We start from the raw sequence: 25,228 nt of genomic DNA on the forward strand, positions 1-25,228 counted from the left end.
AGCGGGTGAGCCCTCTGTGCGTCCCTCTCTTTCTGCTCCTTCCTTCCCTCTGTCCTCTTTCTTCTTCTCTCTCTCCCCCTCTTCCCAATAAAGTTCGAAAAAGGTAACCATGGCTTGTGACTTTCCTCCAGCACTCTCCATTTAACCAACATAACCTTTTGGCACAATCCTTGACCTAGGAGAACTCCCAAAGGGATAAAGAGAAGCCAGACTTAAACTTGAAAGGGTTTTGTGGCAGAAGAGTAACTTGGCAATCAGGGCCAAGGATTGTCACAAAAATCACACCACACAACAGACCTCATGCAAGAGATTTATTGGGTAGGGGTGCGGGATGCAAAAGGCGGCCTCTGAGCAGGGATTGAAGAAAAGAGGCAGACCAGTTCATGATGGTGGGCTTCAAAAGGGATATGGAGCATGCGCAAAGGAAAAATGTACGAATGGAAACAGAAACAGGTCGCATTAGTGATGATGGCGGCCGCTGAGTCATTGAAGGCAAGGAGGAACCTGGTTTCAGAATATGGGTGGTTCTTAGTTGACTAACAAAACTAATAGAAGTGTTTAACTTTTCACCCTGCCTTTTCTTACTCCATTTTGCCTGGGAGATTCCTACACGGAGTCACCGCCCCCAAGTCTTATTATTTGCTTCTGGAAGTAGACCCAAGGCATAGGTCACTTTGAGGGTTAGTTAAGGATTACTGTCAAAATTAATATTTCTTGGGAGCTTAAAGAGGGCTGTGAGTCAGCAAGCCTTTGCCCTGACATCTGTTGTACAGGCAGAGAACTCTAGAAAGGAGCGTTCAACGATGTGGTGGCACAGTTCAGAGAGGAACACGTTAACAAGACCAAAATCACCCTGTCCAGAAAATGGCACTTAGATTCTTTCAGTTAGAGGATTGTCACAGACTCAAGACTTCTGACATTTTTTTTTACTTATATTCTGTTCCTTGTTCCTTTTTCAGTCAAAAACAACATTCAGATCATGGTTTAATTAGTATATTTAACAAATTCAATAATTTGTAAAGAAATATGTAAGCTTTTTTTGAGAAATTTCTATTCAGATTGTCCCCCCTTTCTTTTTCTTTTTCATTTTCTTTCTCCTTCTCCTTCTCCTTCTTCTTCTCCTTCTCCTTCTCCTTCTTCTTTTTTTGTTTTTTGAGTCAGGATTTCTCTGTGTAGCTTTGGAGCCTGTCCTGAACTCACTCTGTAGCCCAGGCTGGCCTCGAACTCACAAAGATCCGCCTGCCTCTGCCTCCCAAGTGCTGGGATTAAAGACCACCACCCGACCTTGTTTGCCTGTTTTAAAATAGATTATTAGGGGGATTTTGTTGAGAGTTTTTTGTTGTTGCCGTGTGTGTGTGTGTGTGTGTGTGTGTGTGTGTGTGTGTGTGTGTACTTCATTATATTGTTGATGCCATCACCTCACAGAAAATGTGGCCCGGGAACATGGATTCATGTTGCCCTGTCTGAAGCACTCCGACATGGAAAGGGTTACATGAACTTTTATGAGTCCAGAACTAAACAAAATCATAAATCAAGGCATTTACCAAATGCATCGGTGGGGAATCAGGTATGCAGTTTCTAGATACTATCTGATGACATCCTTAAGTGTGGGGTGGTGGGAGATAATGCTGTTATGTCATACATTTAAAAGTATTTGAGCTGATAGTTGACAGGAAATTAGGTCAGATACAGGTGTGGGAAGAAATAGCTATTAAGAGGGCTAAAAAGACACCAAGTAATTTTGGCTGTGGACCTGTAATTCTCCACAATCACAAAGTTCTAATCAGTTGTACTTGCAGAAACATAGGTGTGGCTTTCTTTTTTTCTCTCTAAGGAATTCAGTTCACGATATATTCTGGATATTAACCGTTAACAGATTAATCATTTACAAGCATCCCCCGCTGTTCTCTAAATTGTCTCTTTACTCTTTTCTTTGCTTCCTCTCTGCCCAAAGCGTCTCGGCCCCACACAATCCCATTTGTCTATTTTGCATTTGTTTCCTGTGCTTTTTGGATTTTGTTCTAAAAATCATCGCCTATATCAAAAGTCTTGATGTATTTCCCTTGTCTTTTCCCCCTGTAGATTTTTGTTTGTTTGTTTTGAGATGAGATCTCTGTGTATACTTGACTGTCCTGGAATTCACTGTGTAGAGCAGGCTGGCCTTGAATTCACAGGTTTGTCTGCTTCTGCCTCTGAGTGCTGGGATTAGAGGCGGGGGCCACCATGCCCTGCCTCGCCCTGTAGTTTTGTAGTTTCAAGTATGATAGTCATATCTCTGTTTTCAGTTGGTTTTTGTGTAGGGTTGGAGATAAGAATCAGGTTTCATTCTTGTGTGGGGGTATCCAGTTTTCCTGGCATCATTTATTAAAGAGTTTCTGTTTTCTCTAGTGCTGTTTTGGGCACTTTTGTTGTTGATCAATTGGCTGTAGATGCTTTGGATTATTTCTAAGCCTTATGGATGTCTTAACAGTATTAATTCTTCCAATTCAAAAATATGGGGTGAGGTGTGTGTGTGTGTGTGTGTGTGTGTGTGTGTGTGTGTGTGTTTCAATTCTTTTATTAGTGTTATTCACATCCTTTTTGTTTGTTTGTTTTTTGAGACAGTGTCTTAGTGGATAGCCCTGGCTGTTCTGGAACTTATTATGTAGACCAAGCTGTCCTGGAACTCACAGAGATCCCACCTGCCTCTGCCTCCTTAGAGATGGGATTTAAGGTGTGTGCCACTACACCTGCATATTCACATCCTTAATAATTTTTTCCTTAAGCAATTTATAGTCATGTACCATCACACCCAATTTATACAGTGTTGGCAATCAAACCTAGCTAGGGCTTTCTGAATACTAGGTAAGCACGATACCAACTGAGCCACATCCTCAGACCCCCTCAGCAATTTATTTACTTATTTTGTAACAATAGTGATGGGATTGCTTTCATTATTTCTCAGAAAGTTTGTTATTGGTGCACAAAAATGGTTTTTGTGTTAATTTTGAATATCTTAATTTTGCTGACTAAATGTATTAGTTCTAACACTCTTAGTGAAGTCTTTAGGGCTTTCTATGTATAGATCATATTATCTGGAAAGAGAGACAATTTAACTTCTTTTCCTATTTGGATACTTTTATTCCTTTCTCTTCCTGACTGCTCTACAGTGCAGCACAAGAGTGGCAGAAGGAAGTGTCCATCCAGATCTTAGAGGAGGTACTTCCAGATCCCCCTTCATTTTGACAGTGGTTGTGCGTCATATAGCCTTTATGATGACACATGCTGTTTATACAATCAGATGTGTTCAGAGCCTTTGTCACAAAAGGATGCTGACATTTTATTTTTTGTTTTTTAAGGCAGGTTTTTACCATGTTGCCCAGGGCTTTTAATTTGTGATCCCCTTACCCAGACCTTTGAGTAGCTAAAATGACAGGTGTGTATTACCACATGGAATAACGCGTGGCTGGAATGATGTCTTTGATGTGCTGTTGGAATCGTTGCTAGTTTTGGGGGGAGGGTCATTTTTGAAATTTTTACATTTTTGTTTCATCAGTGATCTATGTTTAGAGTTTTCCCTTTCCTTCCTCCCCCTCCTTTTTTTTGTTTTTATTTGAGAGAAAACAAGTTTATTTTTGCTCACAATTTTGGTACATGCTAGTTGGAATGATTACATCTGGTGAACGTCTTTTTATTAGCAGTCTCAAGGTAACACAAGGCATCACATGGCAAGAGGCTGTGTGTGTGTGTGTGTGTGTGTGTGTGTGTGTGTGTGTGTGTGTGTGCATGTTTCTCTTGTGCCCTTGTCTGATTTTGTTGTAAAGAAATACTGGCCTACAAGAGTTTGGAAAAGTCCCATCCTTTTTAATTTTAGGAAATAGTTTGAGGAGAACTGGTGTTTTTGTTAGAAGTTGCTTCTCTCTTTAGATGTTATTGGTTTATTCAGATTTTTCGTGTCGTTACTGTTCAGTTTCTTCATTTATTCTGTTGTTTCAAACTCATTTCTTTAGCATTAATGTTATGTTTAGATTTGGTTTGTTTGACCCAGGGTCTTGCACTGTGGCCCTGTGGGTAGAAGGGTGGGTGGGGGATGGGAGAAAGGGAACTGGCAACATGGCCCAGCAGTTAAAAGCACTTGCCACTGAGTGAGTTCTATTCCCAGACACGTAGGGTAGTGGGAAAGAACTGACACCTTCGACATGCACCCCCCCCCCACACACACACATACACATTAAACAAATACACAAATACAGTTTTGCTTTGCTGCTGTTGCAAAGGACCCCAGGCTTGTTTCTCAGCAAGCACATTCCAGGCCTGGCCTCCTCAGAAGGCAAGAAGCATATGACGCACATAAGTACACGCATGCAATTCTCATATGCACACAAAATAAAAACAAACCTTTGGGAATAAAGTTTGTATGCCAACGCCTAAAATAAAGAACCAGAAGTGGAACCAGGCACAAAAATCTGCGCCTATGACGAGCTCCAGCAGAGCTGAAGAACTTAGGTGGCTCGCCCTGCTGCAGCTCAGAGCTGGGAGGCGGAGAACGCACCCTGGTTGCCCTGGAAACCGGCTTCGGCCTAAGGACCGCCCCCTCTGCCCCGCATTTTCTGTAGCTCGCAAGTCCAGGGACCGCTCTCAGGGAGAGGGAGGGACTCGACCGAGAGCGCAGACTGGTCACGTGTCGAGCTGCAGCTGGCGTTGCTGGGCGCTGCTGCCGACGCAGGCTCCTGGGTCTGCTGAGTGGCGGGCTCTCTTCCGGAAGGCTTCCAGGCTGGCGTGCTGTCTCGGCCCCCCTGTGAGGCCGCCATGGACCTGACTTTAAGCCGGACTGATTATCTCCAGGTAAACCGGTCTGCGGGCGCCCTCCTGGGTGGACTTGTGGCTGCTGTCCGCAGGCCTGGGGGAGCAGCGATCCCTCCAGGCCCTGGTCCTAGGGGTGTTCTAGCTGCTCCCGGTGGCCTCGATTTGCCCTGTCACTCCCCCTGGGGCTGACCACACCAGCCATATTCCAGGAAACCATCACAACCCTATTGAGCTTACTAGATCTTCATAAAAGTTTACCACTAGGTAGTACAAATGAAGAGTCAGGGACCCAGAGAAGGTAAGACATTTACCCCGTAGTCAAACATTATGTAGTTGGTATTTGAATCAAAGTGTGGGACTCCAGAGCGGGTATCCCTGTGGTGCATGATTACTTCCATTCCTAAAACCATCTTTTGAGAGTTCGTCGTGGTACAAACATTGGCATAGTTTCCCCGGGGGCTGGGCCAGGTACTTCTCTTTAATGTCTCATGGATGCTGTTAATATCTCTTAGATCGGTCCAATTAGTCACCATCTCCACGATACCTTTAGCTTGGATTGATGGGGCCTACAACCTCCATGTTCAACTTCCCCCAAGCCATGGTTCGAGGCACTTGACAATGTCAAGCTAAACAGATTGTTTAAAACACTATGCTTAAAAATTCAGAATAAAGTCATATCTGTACTATATTCAGTTTTCCCGTGACTGGTTGTTTTTAAGTTCTGGCCCACTTCTGGTGACAGCTACCTCTGCTGAACAAGTCATGCATGCTGCTTTCACACACACACACACACACACACACACACACACACACACACACACACACACAGTACCTTTTGTAAAATAGTTATTGTCAGTTACACTGGATGTTTTTAACATTAGTATGAATGTCATTTCAGCAAAAGCTCCCTATTTTTAGTCACTGAAAATATTTTCTGAAACTCTTTACCAGTAATGTTATATAATTTTTTTTAACTTATTATGATATGTTTTAGGCTGTTTCCTGTATTCTGACTTTCTCTGACGTATTTAATTAGTAATTGTTAACTGATAAGAATATACATTTCAGTGAAAAAATTAACTCACCATGATCTTGTCTTTTGTTCTTTTTAAATTTCTAATGTAGTAACTTCAAATTACAGCACGTCAGAAAACATTCACTAGTTGCCTGGTCTGTTTCCTTAGGTGGGAGTGACCTCTCAGAAGACCATGAAGTTGCTTCCTGCCTCAAGACAAAGAACTATACAAAAGGTGCAGTCGGTAGACACTGACTTCTCCACCTTCTCTGGGCTCTGACAGGGAGGCTCATTCTGCCTTCCTTATTGGTAACCTAGTGTGTAAAAAGTGCTAATCTCAACGTGGAAATGAGCATCTTTAATTTGAATGGAAGTTGGGATATGAACAAACATTTGCAGATAGCCATGTTCTTGGACACTGATGTATTGCAGACCATTAGTGAGTTGTGTAAAGACCATACATCTTGATAAAGCCCACACATCGTAAGCTTCAGTTGTAGTTCTGGGGGGAGAGTTGTTTAGCTCTGCAAAAACAAAACAAAACACTCCATTTTTGGGGGGGGGAATAATTCACTCTGTGTACCAGATTGTGTATATATATATGGAAAAAGAAATGCAAAATACAACAGAATATTGGTAATTTCTTTAAATCTTCCATTTTGTTGTTTTATTTTATTTATTTTGTTTTTGAGACAGGTTTTCATATGGCTGAGGCTGGCCTTGAACTCTTGATCTTCCTGCCTCATCATTAAAAGTTCAAGAATTGTAGGCATGTGCAATCACGCCTGGCTTAAATTGTCTCTTGTTGTTTGAATTATTGTTTTTAATGTTGAACTATGTATTAACTTGGCTTCTTATAGACATGAACCAATTATTTTTGTAGGATAGTAGGCTATTTTAATAGTTGCAAAGTAAATGTATTATCTTGATTTATTAACATCAAGATGAATTTAGAGGTTTTTTTTCTTGATAAACATACTTAAATGTATTATTTGACCTTTGGCTACATTTTTGAAGTGATTTGAATAAGGGCAGTTCCTCCAAATAAGACATTTATATATGTGAGAGAAATCTGACATTTTAAACAGAACTTCAGGAGAATCAACTGATTTCTGATTATTGTTTATTATATTCAAGATATGACAGCTCAAAAATTTTACTCATTTAAATTGTTGAGAATCTGAAAGAACTTATTTATGCTACACCAGTACTTAACAATATTAAATTTAAATCTAAGAAATATTTAAAATATTAAAAAATGAAACTCATCATGTTTACATTACAACCATATTTTTATTAAAAGTGTATGTATTGTCAAAATAGAAGAATGTAGAAATAATAGTGTATTAGTTTTTTTGTTTTGTTTTGTTTTGTTTTGCAAACTCTTAAATGTGTGCCAAAAGCAAAGGTAGATGGTTTCTCTTGTCTTTTCTGCAGTCTGTTGTGATGTATTGTTTTGGTTGCAATACCTAGAAAAAAGCCTCATTAAATCAGCTTACATGGATATATTGTTGAAAATAAATAAAGATGATTAAGTAGCTTTTTCAGATAACTGTAAGTTTTGACTCTGTCTTTAAATTTGATGAGGTTTTTTTGGCTATTCCTGCAGTGTATAATCTGAGGCACTGGTGAACTTTTCACCATGACCATAAATGTACACTCTGACTCCCTCTGTTACAGGCGGTTGTTGGAGATCAAGACGGGGTAGTGATGTGCTTCGGCATGAAGAAAGGAGAGGTGGTGGTGAGTGGCCCTGTCTTAAGGCTGCACTTTTCCCAAAAGACAGATGCACTACTTGCTGAATACTCCTAAGTGAAAATATTCCTAAAATGTAGAAATGGAAAATAAATTGTTACATTTTATAAGTTTAAAAGTCATAGCTTTTATCGTAAAGGAAAATGTTTACAATAAGATAACTTTTACACAACTTTTTCCTCAATTGGTTTTTGCAGCCAGTGTTCAAGACTTTGCCAGGGCAGAAGATCTCGAGGCTGGAGCTGGGAGGGGTTCTTAACACGCCCCAGGAGAAAATCTTCCTTGCTGCAGGGTCTGAGATTAGAGGCTTCACAAAGAGAGGAAAACAGTTTCTCTCCTTTGAAACAAACCTCACGGAAAGCATTAAAGCTATGTATGTTTTATTCTCTGTCGAGTTTATGTATGTATCTATAACTCATTGGGTTGGTGTAAAATGTCTGATTAAATCAATGTACACTAGTAGGTTCCCTGGAAAATAAAACTGGCTGCAGGTATTTCATTGGTCAGGACCTGGAATCAATGCAGAGTTGACTGGCTGTTGTAATGTTTTCAATGGTTTAACTTCACAGTATGCATGTGTGTGTGTGTAGACACTCACATTCACTTTTGGCTTGAGGGGCATTTCTAAAAGTATATTTTGTGTTTTTAATGGGTACATAGTAATTGCGTGCATTTATAGTCATAGTGATATTCAAGACCTGTACATGGTATGTGGTGTCAGATCAGGGTAATTAGCATATTTGTCACCTCTGACAGAATTTATTGTTGGGAACATTCTAAATCCTCTCTACTAATTTTGAGCATAACTTGTTGAACACGTTCGTTCAGTTTTCACTGCCTGGTTGGTTCATTTCTGATTATGATCATGATCAAGGTATATGTAAAAAGTTAAAACAAAAACCCTCTCTAGATATAGATAGAATAGATTCCTATTCCTCATTGGTAGCTAGCTCTCATTTTGAGGTAGCAATATCATGTTAAAAGGCTGACCAATACTTGAATGTGATGCCTCCTGTCTGTAATCCCCACACTTGAGAGACTCAGGCTGAAGGTTGTGAATTTGAGGCCAATCTGGGCTGCATAATGAGTTCAAGATCAATGTGGGCTATAGAGTAAGACCTGGTCTTAAAAACTAAAAGACAAAACAAAGGCCTGGCCATTAAAGTTGATGGCCACTAGTGGTTGGAATTTCTGGTGAATTGGGTAAAACTAAGTGAAAAATAAGTGACTTTCTGGTGTAAGAAATTTCACAAATAAAAATTTAGATTTTTTTTCTATTGAGAGATAGGTGAAGAGGAGGAGCGAAAGAGATGTATGTGTGGGCATGCATGTGCTCTGGTCTATGTGTGGAGGTCAGAGGTCAACTTTGTAGAGTCATTCTCCTATGTGAGACTGAGGAGAGTTCTGGGGAGAGAATTCAGATCATCAGGGTTGCATGGCAAGCTTTTTATCCTCTGAGCTATTGTCAGCCCTGAAATTTTAGTTTTTGAGCTATGGGGGCTAGAGAGGCCTTAAAAGTCATCTAATCCAGAATCTATCTATCTATCTATCTATCTATCTATCTATCTATCTATCTATCTATCTATCTATCTATCTATCTTCTCTCTCTCTCTCTCTCTCTCTCTCTCTCTCTCTCTCTCTCTCTCTCTCTCTCATCTATCTATCTCTATCTCTTGATTTTTGAGATAGGGTTTCTCTGTGTAGCCCTGGCTGTCCTGAAACATAGTCTGTAGACCAGGCTGACCTCAAACTCAGAGATCCACCTGCCTCTGCCCTCCCAAGTGCTGGGATTAAAGGTGTGCACCACCACCACCTGACTTCTAATCCAGCCTCTTAACCCTGATAACCCAAGACCTCTTGGGAAGCCTAATGGTAGATGCCTCACATTTGGTAATCAGAGTAACTAGGGGTGGCTTTAACATTTCTTCCTTTGCTGTGATGCAGCCAAGTTGGATACATAGCCAGAGGCCTGGTTTGGAAACTAGTTCATGCCATCTCTATATAGTAGGCAGATGTTGTGTATCATTCTGTGCAGTGCATAGCATTTCTCTATAGTAGACAGATGTGTGCCACTCTATGTAGTGCATAGTATTTCTCTATAGTAGACAGATGTTATATGTCATTCTATGCAGTGCACAGCATTTCTCTACAATAGATAGATGTTATGTGTCATTATATGCAGTGCACAGCATTTCTCTATAGTAGACAGATATGTGTCATTCTATGCAGTGCATAGCATTTCTCTACAATAGATAGATGTTATGTGTCACTCTATGCAGTGCACAGCATTTCTCTATAGTAGACAGATATGTGTCACTCTTTACAGTGCATAGTATTTCTCTATAGTAGACAGATGTTATATGTCATTCTATGCAGTGCACAGCATTTATCTATAAGACAGATGTGTGTGTGTGTCATTCTATGCAGTGCATAGCATTTCTTTATAAGACAGATGTGTGTGTCATTTTATGCAGTGCATAGCATTTCTCTACAGTAGATAGATGTTATGTGTCATTATATGCAGTGCACAGCGTTTCTCTATAGTAGACAGATATTATGTATCATTCTATGTAGTGCATAACATTTCTCTTGATTGTAAGGACATTTAAAACTCTGGTGAAATGAGACAAGAATTCAACATTAATAAGTGAAAATAATTTCAAGTGGTTTAACAAAAATATAATTTGTTTGAAATGCCCTTGTAGATAAAGAATTTGAAACTTGCTATGATTATTAACTGAACTTTGTTAAAACAATTATAAATGAGCTTATTTTCAAGATAACATTCTAATCATTGTTCACCATTAACTTTAAAGTCAATTCATGTGAGGTGTACTTTTCTAGGCACATTAGTGTGAAGCTAACTCTGGAGATGAAATTACCCAGGCTCTAGTCTGTTATTTACAGTATGAGCCATTAGTCCTGTTAACATTTTGCTATTCACTTACAAAAGGAATAATAACATTCCATGTAGGAGCATGAGTGCTAATGTACTAATTTGTGTATATCAGTTCAGACAGCGCTTGGCACATGGTACACATTTTAAAAGTTTCTCTTTTCATAGTGTTTTGAAAAACAGACAAATTAACATACCTGTTCTTCATTCTTCTGGGCTTTTTAGTGAGAAGCCTAGCTTATAATCTTCCTTTGCTGCATTCAGAGTCAGAAGTGTTACATCAAATGACTAGAAACGAAAGGGGCATAGTTTGTACCTAGAACCCCACACTTAGGAGGTAGAGGCAGGGTGACATGGTCCATGGCCATCTCAGCTATTAGAGTGAGGTCAGAACAGCCTAGCAGAGCCTGTCTCCTGTTCTCTTGTCTAAGAGGAGGGACAGAAATTAAGTGGGGGAAAGGAAAAAAAAACTCATCTATATAAAATGTAATAAACTCTTTTCACCTCTGAAAGAAAATCAGTTCCCTATGCTTTAAAATAGAAACATCCTAAATTCCTGTTTGAATGTCCTCAGGTACATCTCCGGCTCTGACCTCTTTCTCAGTGCGAGCTACATCTATAGTCATTACTGTGATTGCAAAGACCAACATTATTACCTTTCTGGGGACAAAATCAATGATGTCATCTGCCTTCCTGTGGAAAGGTTATCTCGAATGACACCAGTGTTGGCCTGCCAGGACAGGGTGCTCCGAGTTTTACAGGTGATGTCCTTTGCATTTTTCAATCTTTTCATTATTCAGGAAATCATTATGAGTTCCTCATGTTTAAAGTTTCTTTAATGACTCCTTCTTTAAGTATCCTATGTAAAGTTGAATGTGAGAAAATATTTTACATTTGATAATTCTTTCGTACTTCAGGCAAGTTGTTGGGATCTTTTGAAAGTTTTTAGAAAATATATAGGGAGGGAAAAGGCTCGTTTCTGCTTCCCTGTCCCCAGTCCTGAATGCAGACCATCAGAATGGAGCACTTCATACAGAGAACTATTGTCAACACTTTCCCGACTTCGCTCCTTCACGACTTTTCTAGTCCTCAACATTAAAGGGAGAAATTGGGTAGAAGAGAAGGTGACAGATAATTTGAATTTATCTGTCACCTAATCACAGTATGTAGAATAAAGTACTCAGTAAATGAGTCATTGCATAAATAAATGGTAGCGTGTTTGCCTAACATGTATGAACCCTTGGGTTTGAAACTCAGTGCTACATAAACCTCATGTTGTGGTACAAGCCCCAAATCACAGCACTCAGGAGGTGGAGGCAGGAGAATCGGAAACCCAAGATCATCCTTAGCTTTGTAAGGAGTTTGAGACCAGCCCAGGATAGATGAGATTCTGTTTCAAAAAAGACAAAGCAGGAATGGGCTAGCATTCAGCTAGAGATTGCCTACCTGGTTTCTAGGGTGCTGCTTTGTTTCACACGAGGCCATCTATATTCTTACTTATTGTATTTTTTCACGACATGGTAGTACCATATAGTCCCTGTATGGACCAGAATTTGCTATGTAGACCAGGATACCCTCAAACTCACAGAGATCCACATGACTCTGCTTCCCAAGTGCTGGGATCAAAGGTGCTACCATGCCTGCCTATATTCTTTTTTTTTTTTTTTTTTAAAGATTTATTTATTTATTATGTACACAGAAGAGGGCGCCAGATCTCATTACAGATGGTTGTGAGCCACCATATGGTTGCTGGGAATTGAACTCAGGACCTCTGGAAGACCAGTCAGTGCTCTTAACCTCTGAGCCATCTCTCCAGCCTGCCTGCCTATATTCTTATTGTTAAAAATAAATCAGCAAGGATCTGTGAAAGGAGAAAACTGAACATTTTCCTTCTGCCTTGCTCGTCTCTCCTTTCCTGCCTTTGAGAATACTCCATCCCCTAAACTCGCCTCTTTTACAACTTGTAGATGTTCTTTTTTACTTGTAGATGTCTATAAACTTTAAAATGATAAATAAAGGACAAGCATATGGCTCTTTTCCATATTGTAAATCTACATTAAAGTCTTTAAGTGGTTTTAGTCATTAAATTATGTAAGTAGCAAAACTGAAAGAAAAAAAAAGACAACAGCTTGCTTTTGTATCTAAGTAGTAGGTGATTCTGCCTTTTAGCTGGAGTGAGTTTGAGGACTACCAAAAGGCAAGGCCAGGATTTCCTTAGGAAGTGACTTTGGGTGTGCTCAGGGTTTTGAAATTATTCTGTCTTAAACACCAGTTAACACTAGAGAAGACAGAAGAAATAACACTTGTTCCTGGAGAGCTTTGAAAGAGGTTTACCAGTATATGGTTTTCAGATAGACAGCACATTAAAGATAAAAACTATTGGCTCCTGTGTCTAGAAGTTCATTGAGTTGTTCGGCTTTTGGATCTGGTTAATTATGTTTTTTTCTAATAAAGTTCAAAATTAAAAAAATAAACTATTGAAAAGAGAATATATTATGTATTTTTCTCCTTGGTGTGTATATATTTTATTTTCAATGTGTAAGTATATGTAAAATTATTGATAAACATATTTATATTTATGACCTACTTTCATAAAGTACTTTTAAATGTTTTATGAGTTAATAGACTCAGATATTGATGTTTTCCAAGATTTCTGTATTTTTTGAAGGTTTTGTTTGTTTGTTTCAGCTTTTGTAATTCTTGTTTTCTTTCAGGGATCTGATGTGATATATGAAATTGAAGTTCCTGGTCCACCAACTGTCTTAGCTCTACATAATGGAGATGGCGGTAATCAGATTTCAATATCACTGCCAGTTATGAGTGTAAAGATTATTAAGTAAAAACAGAAAGTTGTGTACAGAATGTAGCAGAATTAAGTGTGTTCACCTCTGCTCACTTGCCTGCTCAGTAATGTATTATTGAACTTCTTCATCTTGAAATTAGGTGTAGGTAATACGCTTTACCTTGTGACCACATGGTGATGATTTTATTTTTAATTTCTATGAATCATAACAGCACAATAGAGGGGAACATTTATATGTTTGCTTTTCATTGATGAGATTGTTGCTTTGAGGTAATAAGAGCGTAGACATGAACATCATATAGTTAGGATTCCATAGGAACTACCTGGAAACAGAAGAGTAATGATAGTCTGACTTCTGGACACCTCAGAACCAGCTTTCTTAGAAAAGTAATGCCAGGGAAAGGAATCTTAGTCAGACATTTTAAATGTGGTTAAAAGGTATAAAGCCAACATGGACAAACATTCTGGCATACATGACATTTATTTTTTTTATTAATTTTTCTGACATATAAAAAAACTATATGTGGATGGTAGTATCTATCATATGATGTGTGTATACACACACACACACACACACACACACACACACACACACACAATATTTTTCTCTTTAAAAATTTTTCCAAAATTAAGTTTCTTGGCTTTATGTAATATTTGAAAAGTGAGAGTTTTATGTTAATTTTTTTTAAGATCTAGTGTTCATATGTTCCCTTTAATTTTCGTTAGGTGACTCTGGAGAAGGCCTTCTGTTTGGTACATCAGATGGAAAGCTTGGGCTTATTCAGATCACCACATCCAAGCCCATACACAAATGGGAAATTCGAAATGACAAAAAGCGGGGAGGTACGTTTTAAATCTAGTTCAGATTATGAAATTTCAACAGTTATTTAATAAAATAGAGTATGCAATTTATTCCGTTTTATTTGGTTATCTTATATAGCAGGCTTTGTGATTCACAGAGACACCTCTGACTTATCTACTATTTGTTTATGGCATCTATTATATTATAGATGTAATTTTTAAAATTAGAAATGCTACTTGTAGTTTGGGATAGACATATAGGTTAATATCCATTATTCCATGTTAAACCGCACTGGAATAGAGACTTAATTGGAATCTGAGACATTTGGTGGGATGTAAAGAATGTAGTAGTGGGTCAGAGACTATTCCTATTTTCTAAAGAGTTTATAAATTTCCAAGAATTTATACCTAACTTGGGAGGTAGTGAGATGGCTGTTATATGTACAGGATATTTGTTTGTCTGTTCATTTATCCCTTAGCAAATACTTGCTGGGGAAACAAAGAGCCAGTGAATGACTGTGTGTGATCACTCATGTGGCCATCTGAAGAGAATGCAGTGAGTTAGTATATGGTAGTGTGATGATGGAAGCAGCTCCTCCTAGACTCAGTGATCAGAGAAAGTGCTCTAGAAAAGGTAAATCTGAGTTGAGAAGATTTGGGGGAAATAGTATTGTAAGAGGAGGAAAAAAGAATTGCAAAGCCCTTGAGACAGAGGTGAGATTGATTCATTGGGGAACCGTAGAAGGACCAGTGTGGCTGAACACAGTAATGTGGCCTGAGGAGACGTTAGAGGAGAAGGACCAGACTGCAGGCCTGAAGCCTGGGAAATGTGAATTTTAATTAGAGTGCAGTGGGAAGTCCAAGGAGATTTGTATGTGGAAGGTGTGACATGATCAAATTCACTAAAAAGAAGCAAAGTAGATTTTCATAGAGAATGGATTTGGGAAGAAACATCCACATTGGAAACATAGAGACCACTTTGATGGTGTTGTAGTCACCATGATTTATTATGGTCCAGAGCATCCTGGTTCATCCTTACTATAATGGAAGTATGTATATGGAGGTAGAGGATTTGATACAGAGAGTGAGAAGAATGATATCAGAGATATAGCCTAGAATTCTTTAGCCTATGCATCAGAGGCGTAATTTACTGAAAACTGAGGAAGCCTGGAGAGTGAGAGCGGTACTGATGCAGGGCAGTGAAGACATTAAAGAATTGGGCTAGGGGCATGAGCAGTTTGAGATGCCCATGTGCACAGGAAGTACCAAGTTGACCATAAGAGCCTGGGGCTTACTGAGAAGCCGAGCTAAAGGCAAATGTCAATGGAGGTCCATTGCTGTATAAATTGTATCTAAAGCTTTGGAAATCAATGAATATAGGCGGAAAAGAGGGGAAAAAATACCCAATTATGTGCAGTTGTTCTTTTTCGTTACTATATAAAATTTTCATAACTGTAGCATGAAAATATATGAATACATGTGTATATTCTCTTGCATATCTATTGGTTTTTTAACTCATCACTCTCCTTGCTTACACCTCCTCCTTTTTCATAGGTATCTTGTGTATTGACAGCTTTGATATCATGGGTGATGGGGTTAAAGATTTACTTGTTGGGAGAGATGATGGAGTGGTGGAAGTGTACAGTTTTGAGAATGCTAATGAGCCCGTGCTGCGATATGATCAGGTAAATTCATTTAGAACGATTTGTGTGGGGACTGGGGCTGTAGTTTAGTGGTGGAGTACTTGCCAATTGTGTATAAAGTCCTGGTTCTATCCCTAATACTGTAAACTAGAAGGAAGACAAAAGACTGTATACTTACTATATGTCCATTGTTGTAGAGATTATTGAGAGTTTGAATTTTAGTAAATCCAAACATAGCAAAATATTGCTTTTTAAAACAAAATGTTGTTGCCTGGTGGTGAGGCCTCTAAATCCCAGCAACTCTGGCCGAGGTAGGAGGATCACAAATTCAAGGCCTGTCTTGAAGAGTAAGCAGCTTTAGTGAGACTGTCCCAAAGCAGAAACTAAGAAGGACCAGGATATTGCACAGTGGTCAACACTTTCCTAGTGTGCACCAGGCCCTAGGTTCAACCCATTGGGCAAATAGATAAATAAATACTTGTAAAAATATTGCCATTATCAAAATCTCTAGTCTATTTTTGTGTTTTAGTGGCAGAGTACTACCTTTAAGCTGAATAATAAATTCCTTTTCAGTATCACTCTTGAATATAATTTTTAATTTCTTAGGTATTAAATATTTTATTTTACTTTCTATGACTCATAATAACACAGTAGAGGGGAAACACTTAAAGGTTTGGTTTTCATTGATGAGATTGTTTTAAGGTAGTAAGAGCATAGACATGAACGTCATACAGTTAGGATTCCATAGGAACCACCTTGAAGCAGAGGGATAATGATGGTCTGGCTTCTGGACACCTTAGGACCAGCTTTCTTAGAAAAGAATAAATGCCAGGTAAAGGTATTTTAGTTCAGAAATGTTTAATGTAATTAAAACATATAGAGCCAACATAGACAAGCATTCGGGCATACATACAATCTTTTTTCTCCTACTTTTTTCAATTTATTATTTATTAATTTATTTTTCTGGTATATAAAAACTGTAGTGTAAGTTCTAATTGGTTTAATAATAAAAACCTGGAGTCAGATATCAAGGGTGAAAGCTGAAAGATCAGAAGCAGAGGAGCTAGCCATAGTCACCTCTTACCTCAGAAGCTCCTGTGGGTATCCACATGTTCCCTGAGGCTGCTTCAAATAATAGTGTCCACAAAGTGTGTTGCAGAGGAGGCTGTGTGGAAATTAAAACATTACACAGTTGACTGTTTTACAGATGTGGTTCAAACTTGTTCTTCTTACTGTAAAAAGTCATCTTACTATGTAAGATTCAAGAAATAGTTTAGAGCCAGGTGCTGGTGGCACACACACCCTTAAATCCCAGCAGATGGATCTCTGAGTTCCCTGGGCTACAGAGTGAGTTCCAGGAGAGCCATGGCTACACAGAGAAACCCTATCTCCAAAACAAAACAAAACAAACAAAAGCCAAAGAAATAGTTCAGGCTTCAAAGTATATGACAGTATTGGTTCATGATGTGCTTTTTCTGCCAATGGTTCCATGTCTGGCTGGGATTGTGTGCCCAGTTCCCATCTCCATGCTGAGATTTGGTCTGGCTTGGGCTCGCACAAGTTTTGTGCGTACTATCACAACTACTATGAATTCTTATATGCAGCTGCCCTGCTGTGTCCAGTAGATGTTTTCTTTTAATCACTCACTGCTTCTGGCTCTTACACTCTTTTGTCCTCTTCTGAAATGTCCTCTGAGCATTGGTGGTGTGTTTGTGCCTGAGTACTCCAGTCTCTTGTCCTCTGCACCTTGGTTGGTTGTGGCTCTCGGTGTTAATCACCATCTGCCACAAATCGAAGCTGCTCAGATGAGATTGAGAGATGCATTGATAAGTCAGTAGGAGTCAGTTTCATGCTGTGTCCCATTTAGCAGCAGGTGTAAGGGTAGGGTCTCCCTAAGGCCAGGAACTGTCTAACCATAGATTCTTGGCCCAGTAATGGTGCCAGATATGGGTTTTAGAGAAAGTAATTTCAACGTAAGCTTTTGGTTATAGATAAATGTAAAATAATCCCATACTGGACTGAGAGATTGCTAAATTGTTAAGAGCTTTTGAAGAGGACCCGAGTTTTATTCCCACCATGCATGTTGATGCTGTAACTCTGGCTCCAAGATGGTCTGAGGCTTCAGGCTTTTTTGTGGACTTGTACTCACATGCACATACTGCTCCCCTCCCCACACAAACAAATAAATATATGTTAAAGGATTCCATCTAATTATATTATATAAGTACATTAGAGTGTATTACATGAATGTAGGGAAAGTGGAGTGAAAATAAAAGTTGACACACATCATGTACATGCAAGCAAACATACACACGAAATTTTTTATTTTTAAAAGAAGAGGAGCCAGCAAGATAGTTTAGTGGGTAAAGGTGCTCACCACACAGCCTGGCAAATGGATTTCAGTCCCCAGTCCTGTAAGGTGGAAAGGGAAGAAGGGGAGAAATGACTCCTTGGGGTTGTCTTCTGACCTCCACATTCACACTGTAGCATGCATGCTCACACACTTAGACATACATCTACATACATATATGTTTACAATTATGATGAATGGTAAAATAAAAGTTCAAGAAGAAAAAGGAACATTGTAGCATTTCTGTTACATTCAGTTATCCTAACTGAGATCTCGTACTTTCAATGTCAGTGATTGTATATATAAATCTTTCCTGGTATTTAGATTGACTGGGTATGATTTTTAAATGTCATGGTTTTATTTTAAAATATTATAACTTCCATGAGGTTATAATAAAAATTCTAGAAGTTAAGTTACAAACATACAACAAAGCATAGTTTTTTTCATTAAAGGAAAAAAAAAACCCTCTGAAGAAATTCATAGACTAGACTAAATTTACTAGCTGTTTTGTTCATATAGTTGACCAAACCTTCCTTCTTTATAGAAAAAGCTTTGTTTTCTAGATGGTGATACTGGGTGGTACAAACATGCTAGTTATTTTGAATCTTTCCTATATTTAAAAGTGCTGGAATTTTCTAGCATTTGTTTAGATCTTTCCTTATCTCAGTGTCTGCACATGATGAATATACACTAAATATGTGTTGAGTATCTGGAGACAGGAAGAGAGGTTTTACAGCTTACTTGAACATGTCTTTGAAATGTTGAAATATTAATGAAGTGGATGGTCTTACATTTATTTTAGATGTTGTCTGAAAGCATTACATCGATCCAGGGTGGCTGTGTAGGGAAAGATGGTTATGATGAAATTGTGCTGGCCACGTATTCAGGTAAGGTAATGATGGTGGGCAGTTGAAGAATAATGAAAAAAAGAGCTAGATTTAATAAAGTTATTTTTTTTTTACTAATTTTATTTATTTTACGTGTGTGTATGTGTGTGTGTGACATGTAGTATATGATGTATGTGCTTGCCAAGCCTGATAACTGAATTCCATCCCCAGATCCCATGTGGGAGAGGGAAAGAACCAATGTCTGCAAATTGTATGACTTCTTTTACTCATGTGCCCTGGCATATTTACCCCTCACCCCCTACCCCCTGTCTAAATAAATGTAATATTTTTTTTAAAAAAAGGGAAAATGACTGGGACATAGCTCAGTGGTTTTATTGCCTCAAATGTGTAGGGCCCCTGTGTTGGATCTAACATTAGATATTTTGAAGAGTGCTTTGCCTGTCTCTAGTAAATTAAATTATATTCTTCAATTTAAAGAGAAGTATTTGCTAAAATTGAGACATTTTGGCCTAATGCATTTCTTGTCTCTCTCTTTTTTTTTTTTTTAAGATTTATTTATTTATTATGTATACAGCATATATGACTGCAGTCCAGAAGAGGGCACCAGATCTCATTATGGATGGTTGTGAGCCACCATGTGGTTGCTGGGAATTGAACTCAGGACCTCTGGAAGAGCAGTCAGTGCTCATAACATCTGAGCCATCTCTCCAGCCCCGGCCTAATGCATTTCTTATAAAAAAAAAAAAAAAAAAGAAAAAACAAAACTTAATTTCAGGGTTGGGGATTTAGCTCAGTGGCAGAGAGCACTTGCCTAGCAAGCGCAAGGCCCTGGGTTTGATCCTCAGCTCCGGAAAAAAAACCCAAAAAACAAACAACAACAACAAAAAACCAACTTAATTTCAAAGAGATAGTTTTTGTATTTTCATAGTAGTCTTTTGAATGCAGAATTTCAATGACAATAATTAGTAACAGCTAATTCTGATTTTTCAGCTACTTTTGAATTTGCTATAATATACTGACTTAATACCATACTTGAAAACTGAGGTTTTTAAGAATAGAAAGATTGCAGTACTTCAAGGAAAAAATAGTGTCATGAAATGCTTAAGTACTTCCTTTATGATGTAAATATTATTTAGTTTGAATTCTTTGTTCCATTTTCTAAGAAACTGTAGGGCTAAGTTAGGTTGATGATGGTGGACAGAGGGGAGTGTAATTGGGGGTTCTGTTACTAGCTTTTACACACAGCACTAAGTGTGATTGTAACTCATCTTTACAGGCTGGATTACAGGGTTGACAACAGAGCCCACTCATAAGGAAAGTGGACCAGGAGAAGAGCTAAAACTTAACCAGGAAATGCAGAATAAAATTTCTTCTTTACGGTAACATTTATCTGTTTCCATCTCATCAAAGTTTGCACTTGTCCCTTCATGCTAACCATAGGCTCACTTGCTTAATTTTATTGGTCAGAATGATACATTTCATAAAAATTTATACACCTGACAAAATTAGCAGTAAGTGTTGATTAATCTTTTGAGTTTGAAAAATACCTTCCCTATGCATTATTCTTTTTTTGTGTTTGTTTGAGTTTTTGTTTGTTTGTTTGTTTGGTTGTTTGGTTGGTTGGTTTTTCGAGACAGTGTTTCTCTGTGTAGTTTTGTCCTGAATCTCGTTCTGTAGACCAGGCTGGCCTTGAACTCACAGAGATCTGCCTGCCTCTGCTTCCCGAGTGCTGGGATTAAAGACGTGTGCCACCACCGCCCAGATATTTTTTGTTTTTGTTTTTGTTTTGTGGAACAAGGTCTCTCATAGCCCAAGCTGCTCTCTAACTTATTCTGTAGCTGAAGATGACCTTGAATTTCTGATCCTCTTGGTTCTGCCTCCATGGTGCTGGGTCCAGGTGTGCTGTACCACATCCATTTGGTGCATTGGTCTCTCTTGATTTATTGATCCAGAATTGCATTCTTTTTTTTTTTTTTTTTTACTTAGCTATAGGTAGTTAAAATGTTTGCTTCTGTTTTTCAGCGCATTACAAATAAATGAACAGAAGTTACTAGATTTTTTTTTTCATTCACTCTGATGTTGACTGTTCCTGTGAATCCTTCTGATCTGTCAAATTCTCTTGCTGGACCTGAATAATGCTGACTCCCTTCAGTGCTGACATTGCTTTCATGGCCCGTTCAATTCGATGTGTCCTGTGAAAAGTTGACCTCATGCTCACATACAATAAGGAAATGGAAGTTGATAAAACTTTTATTGACTGGGCACCCATTGTAGCCCTTGCTAACTTCTTAGGGAAGTAGGAGCTCACCTGTTTTGGTGGTAGTTGAAGGCTATAGGAACCTTTAAGGCAACAGATGCCACAAGTACTAGTTGAATGATCTTGTTTATAAAGAGCATTAGGAAAGCATTACACAAGCTAATTGTGCCAGATTTATTCAGGGTATCCTAGTTCCTGCAATAAGGAAATAGTGAGATGACTCACTTGCTAGGAAACCATGAAGAGCAGATTTCAAATCCCCAGTGCCCATGTAAAGAGCTGGGCAGGTGTGGTCTGCCTATAATCCCAACACTCAGGAGACAGATGAGGGATTTACAAATCCAGGTTCAACGAGAAACCCTGCCTTGATAAGTAAAGTAGAGAGTGTGACCAAGGAAGGCCCTACACCAACGTCTGGCCTCCACACACACAGTGCATCCACATGCCTGTGAACATGTATGCACACATGTAGACCACACACATACTTCCTCAAAAAATACCAACTAGAGTTAGTGACTGACTGCTATGTTAGAAACTCAGTATACCTAGAAGAGAATATCAGATCCCTTGGAACTGGAGTTACGGTTGTGAGCTGCCATGTGGTTGCTAGGAATTGAACTCAAGTCCTCTGAAAGAGCAGCCAGTGATCTTAACAGCTGAGCCATCTCTCCTGACCCAAATACCTTTCTTTTCTTTTTCTTTTCTTTTCTTTTCTTTTTTTTTTTTTTTTTTTTTTTTTTTTTTTTTTTTTTTTTTTTGGTTTTTTGAGACAGGGTTTCTCTGTGTAGCTTTGTGCCTTTCCTGGAACTCACTTGGTAGCCCAGGCTGGCCTCGAACTCACAGAGATCCGCCTGGCTCTGCCTCCTGAGTGCTGGGATTAAAGGCGTGCACCACCACCACCCGGCCAAATTTAATTAATACATTTTTTTTTTTTTTTTTTTTTTTTTTGGTTTTTCGAGACAGGGTTTCTCGTGTAGCTTTGCGCCTTTCCTGGGACTCACTTGGTAGTCCAGGCTGGCCTCGAACTCACAGAGATCCACCTGGCTCTCAAATAACCTTTCTTTTATAACCAAATCTTCCCCTTCTCTATCACAATAGGATATAAGCTGTATTATAAACATATTCTTTTGTTCATTCAGCACATAGAACACTGCAGTAAATATGTAATGTTGATGAGTAAATATTTCTTGGATAAGTTAATATTTTCCTTGATTTATTGCATGCATCCCATTAAATCTTCTCAGACCTTTCCCCTAAATTTGGGCTAACTTTCATGTTGCCCCAGTACTTCATTTGCACGTAGCCTTTAACCGAAACACCCCTTGACAACACTCAGAGAATCTGCTCCAACGTTTGATAGAACTCCAGTGGTACCACTGGTTCCTAACCATCCTGTCTCTTCCAAATGTGAACATTCTGCAGCCTTCTCCCTATTTTGTGTGTCTGCCCTGCTGACTTATAGAGAAGTTCATGCTGACTGGCTGCACACTTTAGTCTTTTTCGTTAGGTCTCCTGTGTGTGGTCGACTGTGTCAGCTTCTCTTCTGATCAGCGCCGTCTACAACTGTCGCCATGATCATGGGTGGAGTTGGTAATTCGCAGTCTTGATACAGCTCTATTAGTAATATTGCTATTGGGCTGAGTAGATGTTTCAGTTTTTGGATCAATGATAAATGACGTAGAATGATTTGGTCAGTCATAGATGCAAACATGTTCCTATTGGTATGAAACAGTTCTAGCTCAGCCTATAAGCCTGGCTTCTCAAAAATGAAACACCTCATACATTTGTGCACACTGTAGGGATCTCAAGTGTCTGTGGGTGATAAGAGTGTGTGTATTTTCCTGCAGGAGTGAGTTAGAACATCTGCAGTTTAAGGTACTGCAGGAAAGAGAAAACTACCAACAGTCTTCACAGTCAAGCAAAGCGAAGTCAACAGTTCCTTCATTTAGTATAAATGACAAGTTCACATTGAATAAAGATGATGCCAGCTACAGCCTTGTCTTAGAGGTGCAGACTGCAATAGATAACGTCTTAATACAGGTAAGCACAATGCCTAGCTTCTTAGTTTTAGGCTAGATCTGGGTTTTTTGTGTTTTGTTTTGTTTTTGTTTTTTGCAAACCAATCATGTACCCTTATTATTAACAAACACTTTTAATTCTAGACAGTAATTTTAAATGTTTGCAGATTCTTCATTTTCTGTTAGGTAGTCAATTTACCTATAAGTTATTTGAGTTATATCTTTACCTTTTATTTATTGTATACTCAATAACCAAAGATGTGTGAACGTCAGTGTCCAGGATAAATAGAAAGAACAACAGGATTCCCTTCTTTGGCCTCCCCCTGGGAGAATCTTAACCTAATGTGGCTTAGAAAACTCCAGTATATGCTAGGTGCCAGGGCTTGGCCTGTAATTTTAGCACTCACAAGGCTGAGGCAGGAGGACGGCTACAAGTTTGAGGCCATTCTGAACTATCGAATGAGACCTTCCTTGCCTCAAAAAAAAAAAAAAAAAAAAAAAAAAAAAAGCAGGGAAGAGTCCAATATTTAGTCCTTTGTAAAAGCATTTTCTGAATCTCGAGATACTAAGATGATATCTTACTTATTAACCCAGCAGATTCCAGATAGACCAGAGGCAAAGTAGCTAATCTCAAGGGGGTGATTTTAGGGATATTACTAGGTAACTCACAACTGTTTTTTGGTTTATTTATTAAAATTGGAATATAGACATGAAATAGAAAAGGATAGATGGAAGATTAGATGAAAATTAGATGAAAAACTCATAAAAATGGGAGGGTATTAAATTGGAAGAACACAATTTAGCTGCCCAAAAGATACAATAAAGAATCAGATTATTAATTAAATAGAGGAAGCCTTCTCTCATTGTGTTAGCTCACAGGCTGCCACACTGAATCACACTAGGAGCTCCAGTCTCATGCACTCCAGGGCAGCAGCAGTTTTCTCTTAGAAACGTCTCTGCTGAGGCGACCATATGATTGTGTGACAGATGAAATTCCACTGGATAAAAGTGAGCTGTCAGCTAAGGAGATGGTTCGGTTGCCAAAGCGCTTGCCATGCAAGCGTTAGGACTCGGGTTTGGTCCACAGGTGGCTCTGGCTCTGTAGTCCCAGCACTAGGTAGAGACAGGCAAATCCCTGGAGCTTTCTGGTCAGCTGGTCTAGTGTAGCTAAGTGGATTAGTGGAGACTCTGTCTCAAAAACTAAGGTGGAAAATGACCACGGAAGACACCCATACACTACACACATATAATTGATATAATCAGAATAACTTCATGATTAAAGCCCACGATAACATCTTTTCACTAATAAAAGCAAAAACAGGAAGATTATTCTTTAAGGAGATAAGAGAGATTGTTCTCTGATTTCTGATAAGCCAAATATTAAAGAATAGATGATCATAAAATTTTTTTCTTTATTGAACTTACTGTCTAGAAATATAAACCATTGCCTGAGCATGGTGTTGCACACCCATAATCCCACACTCAAAAGCCTAAGGAGGATCCCAGGTTTTAAGGCCAGACTCCTAGTGAGACCCTTTTTACAAATGGAGAAGCCAGGAGTGAAGCGCTCCTTTAATCCAAGCAATGGAGAGGCAGAGGTGGGCATATCTCTGTGAGTTCAAGGCCAGCCTGGTCTACATGTAGAGGGTGCATGGTGAGAGCTTGTCTCAGACAGCACCCGGGAAGGAGGAGTGTAAATTAAAAGCATTCACACTCTCAAACTTGAAGATATGAACCAGAACTAGGGAGAATCAGAGTACACATTTTGTGTATACTTTTAGGTTTTCCTTCTGAACCTTTTTTGTTTTTAAATATTTGCTGTAGAGTGATGTCCCAATAGATCTACTTGATGTGGATAAGAATTCTGCTGTTGTGAGTTTTAGCAGCTGTGACACAGAGGTAAGTTAAAAACAAACAAAAAACTCTTCGCGTCTTGGTTTTGTTGCACTGTCTAGAGTGAAGTCTGTAAGTGCTGCCAGGGTTTGAAACTGCTGTCTCCACCATCCCCTCACTGGCTTTTCTCGTCCTTTCCCTCTCCTCAGAAGTCCTGACCCTGA

General features: G+C 38.9%; 1 protein-coding gene across 1 annotated transcript in view; it reads left to right on the forward strand.

The window, feature by feature from the left end:
* Positions 1–363: 363 nt before the first annotated feature.
* Bbs7 (Bardet-Biedl syndrome 7) overlaps positions 364–25,228 on the forward strand; it is a 41,404-nt gene continuing 16,539 nt past the window's right edge. Inside the window, exons 1-13 of the mRNA XM_006991835.4 lie at positions 364–492; positions 4,596–4,824; positions 5,970–6,035; positions 7,481–7,543; positions 7,753–7,928; positions 11,026–11,212; positions 13,166–13,238; positions 13,981–14,097; positions 15,610–15,740; positions 18,851–18,935; positions 20,173–20,275; positions 23,001–23,193; positions 24,996–25,070. Of these exons, the coding sequence (XP_006991897.1) occupies positions 4,789–4,824; positions 5,970–6,035; positions 7,481–7,543; positions 7,753–7,928; positions 11,026–11,212; positions 13,166–13,238; positions 13,981–14,097; positions 15,610–15,740; positions 18,851–18,935; positions 20,173–20,275; positions 23,001–23,193; positions 24,996–25,070 (1,305 nt within the window). The 5' untranslated portion in view covers positions 364–492; positions 4,596–4,788. The remainder of the gene's footprint in view (positions 493–4,595; positions 4,825–5,969; positions 6,036–7,480; positions 7,544–7,752; positions 7,929–11,025; positions 11,213–13,165; positions 13,239–13,980; positions 14,098–15,609; positions 15,741–18,850; positions 18,936–20,172; positions 20,276–23,000; positions 23,194–24,995; positions 25,071–25,228) is intronic.

Source organism: Peromyscus maniculatus, chromosome 6 (assembly GCF_049852395.1).
Source record: "Peromyscus maniculatus bairdii isolate BWxNUB_F1_BW_parent chromosome 6, HU_Pman_BW_mat_3.1, whole genome shotgun sequence".
NCBI lineage: Eukaryota > Metazoa > Chordata > Mammalia > Rodentia > Cricetidae > Peromyscus > Peromyscus maniculatus.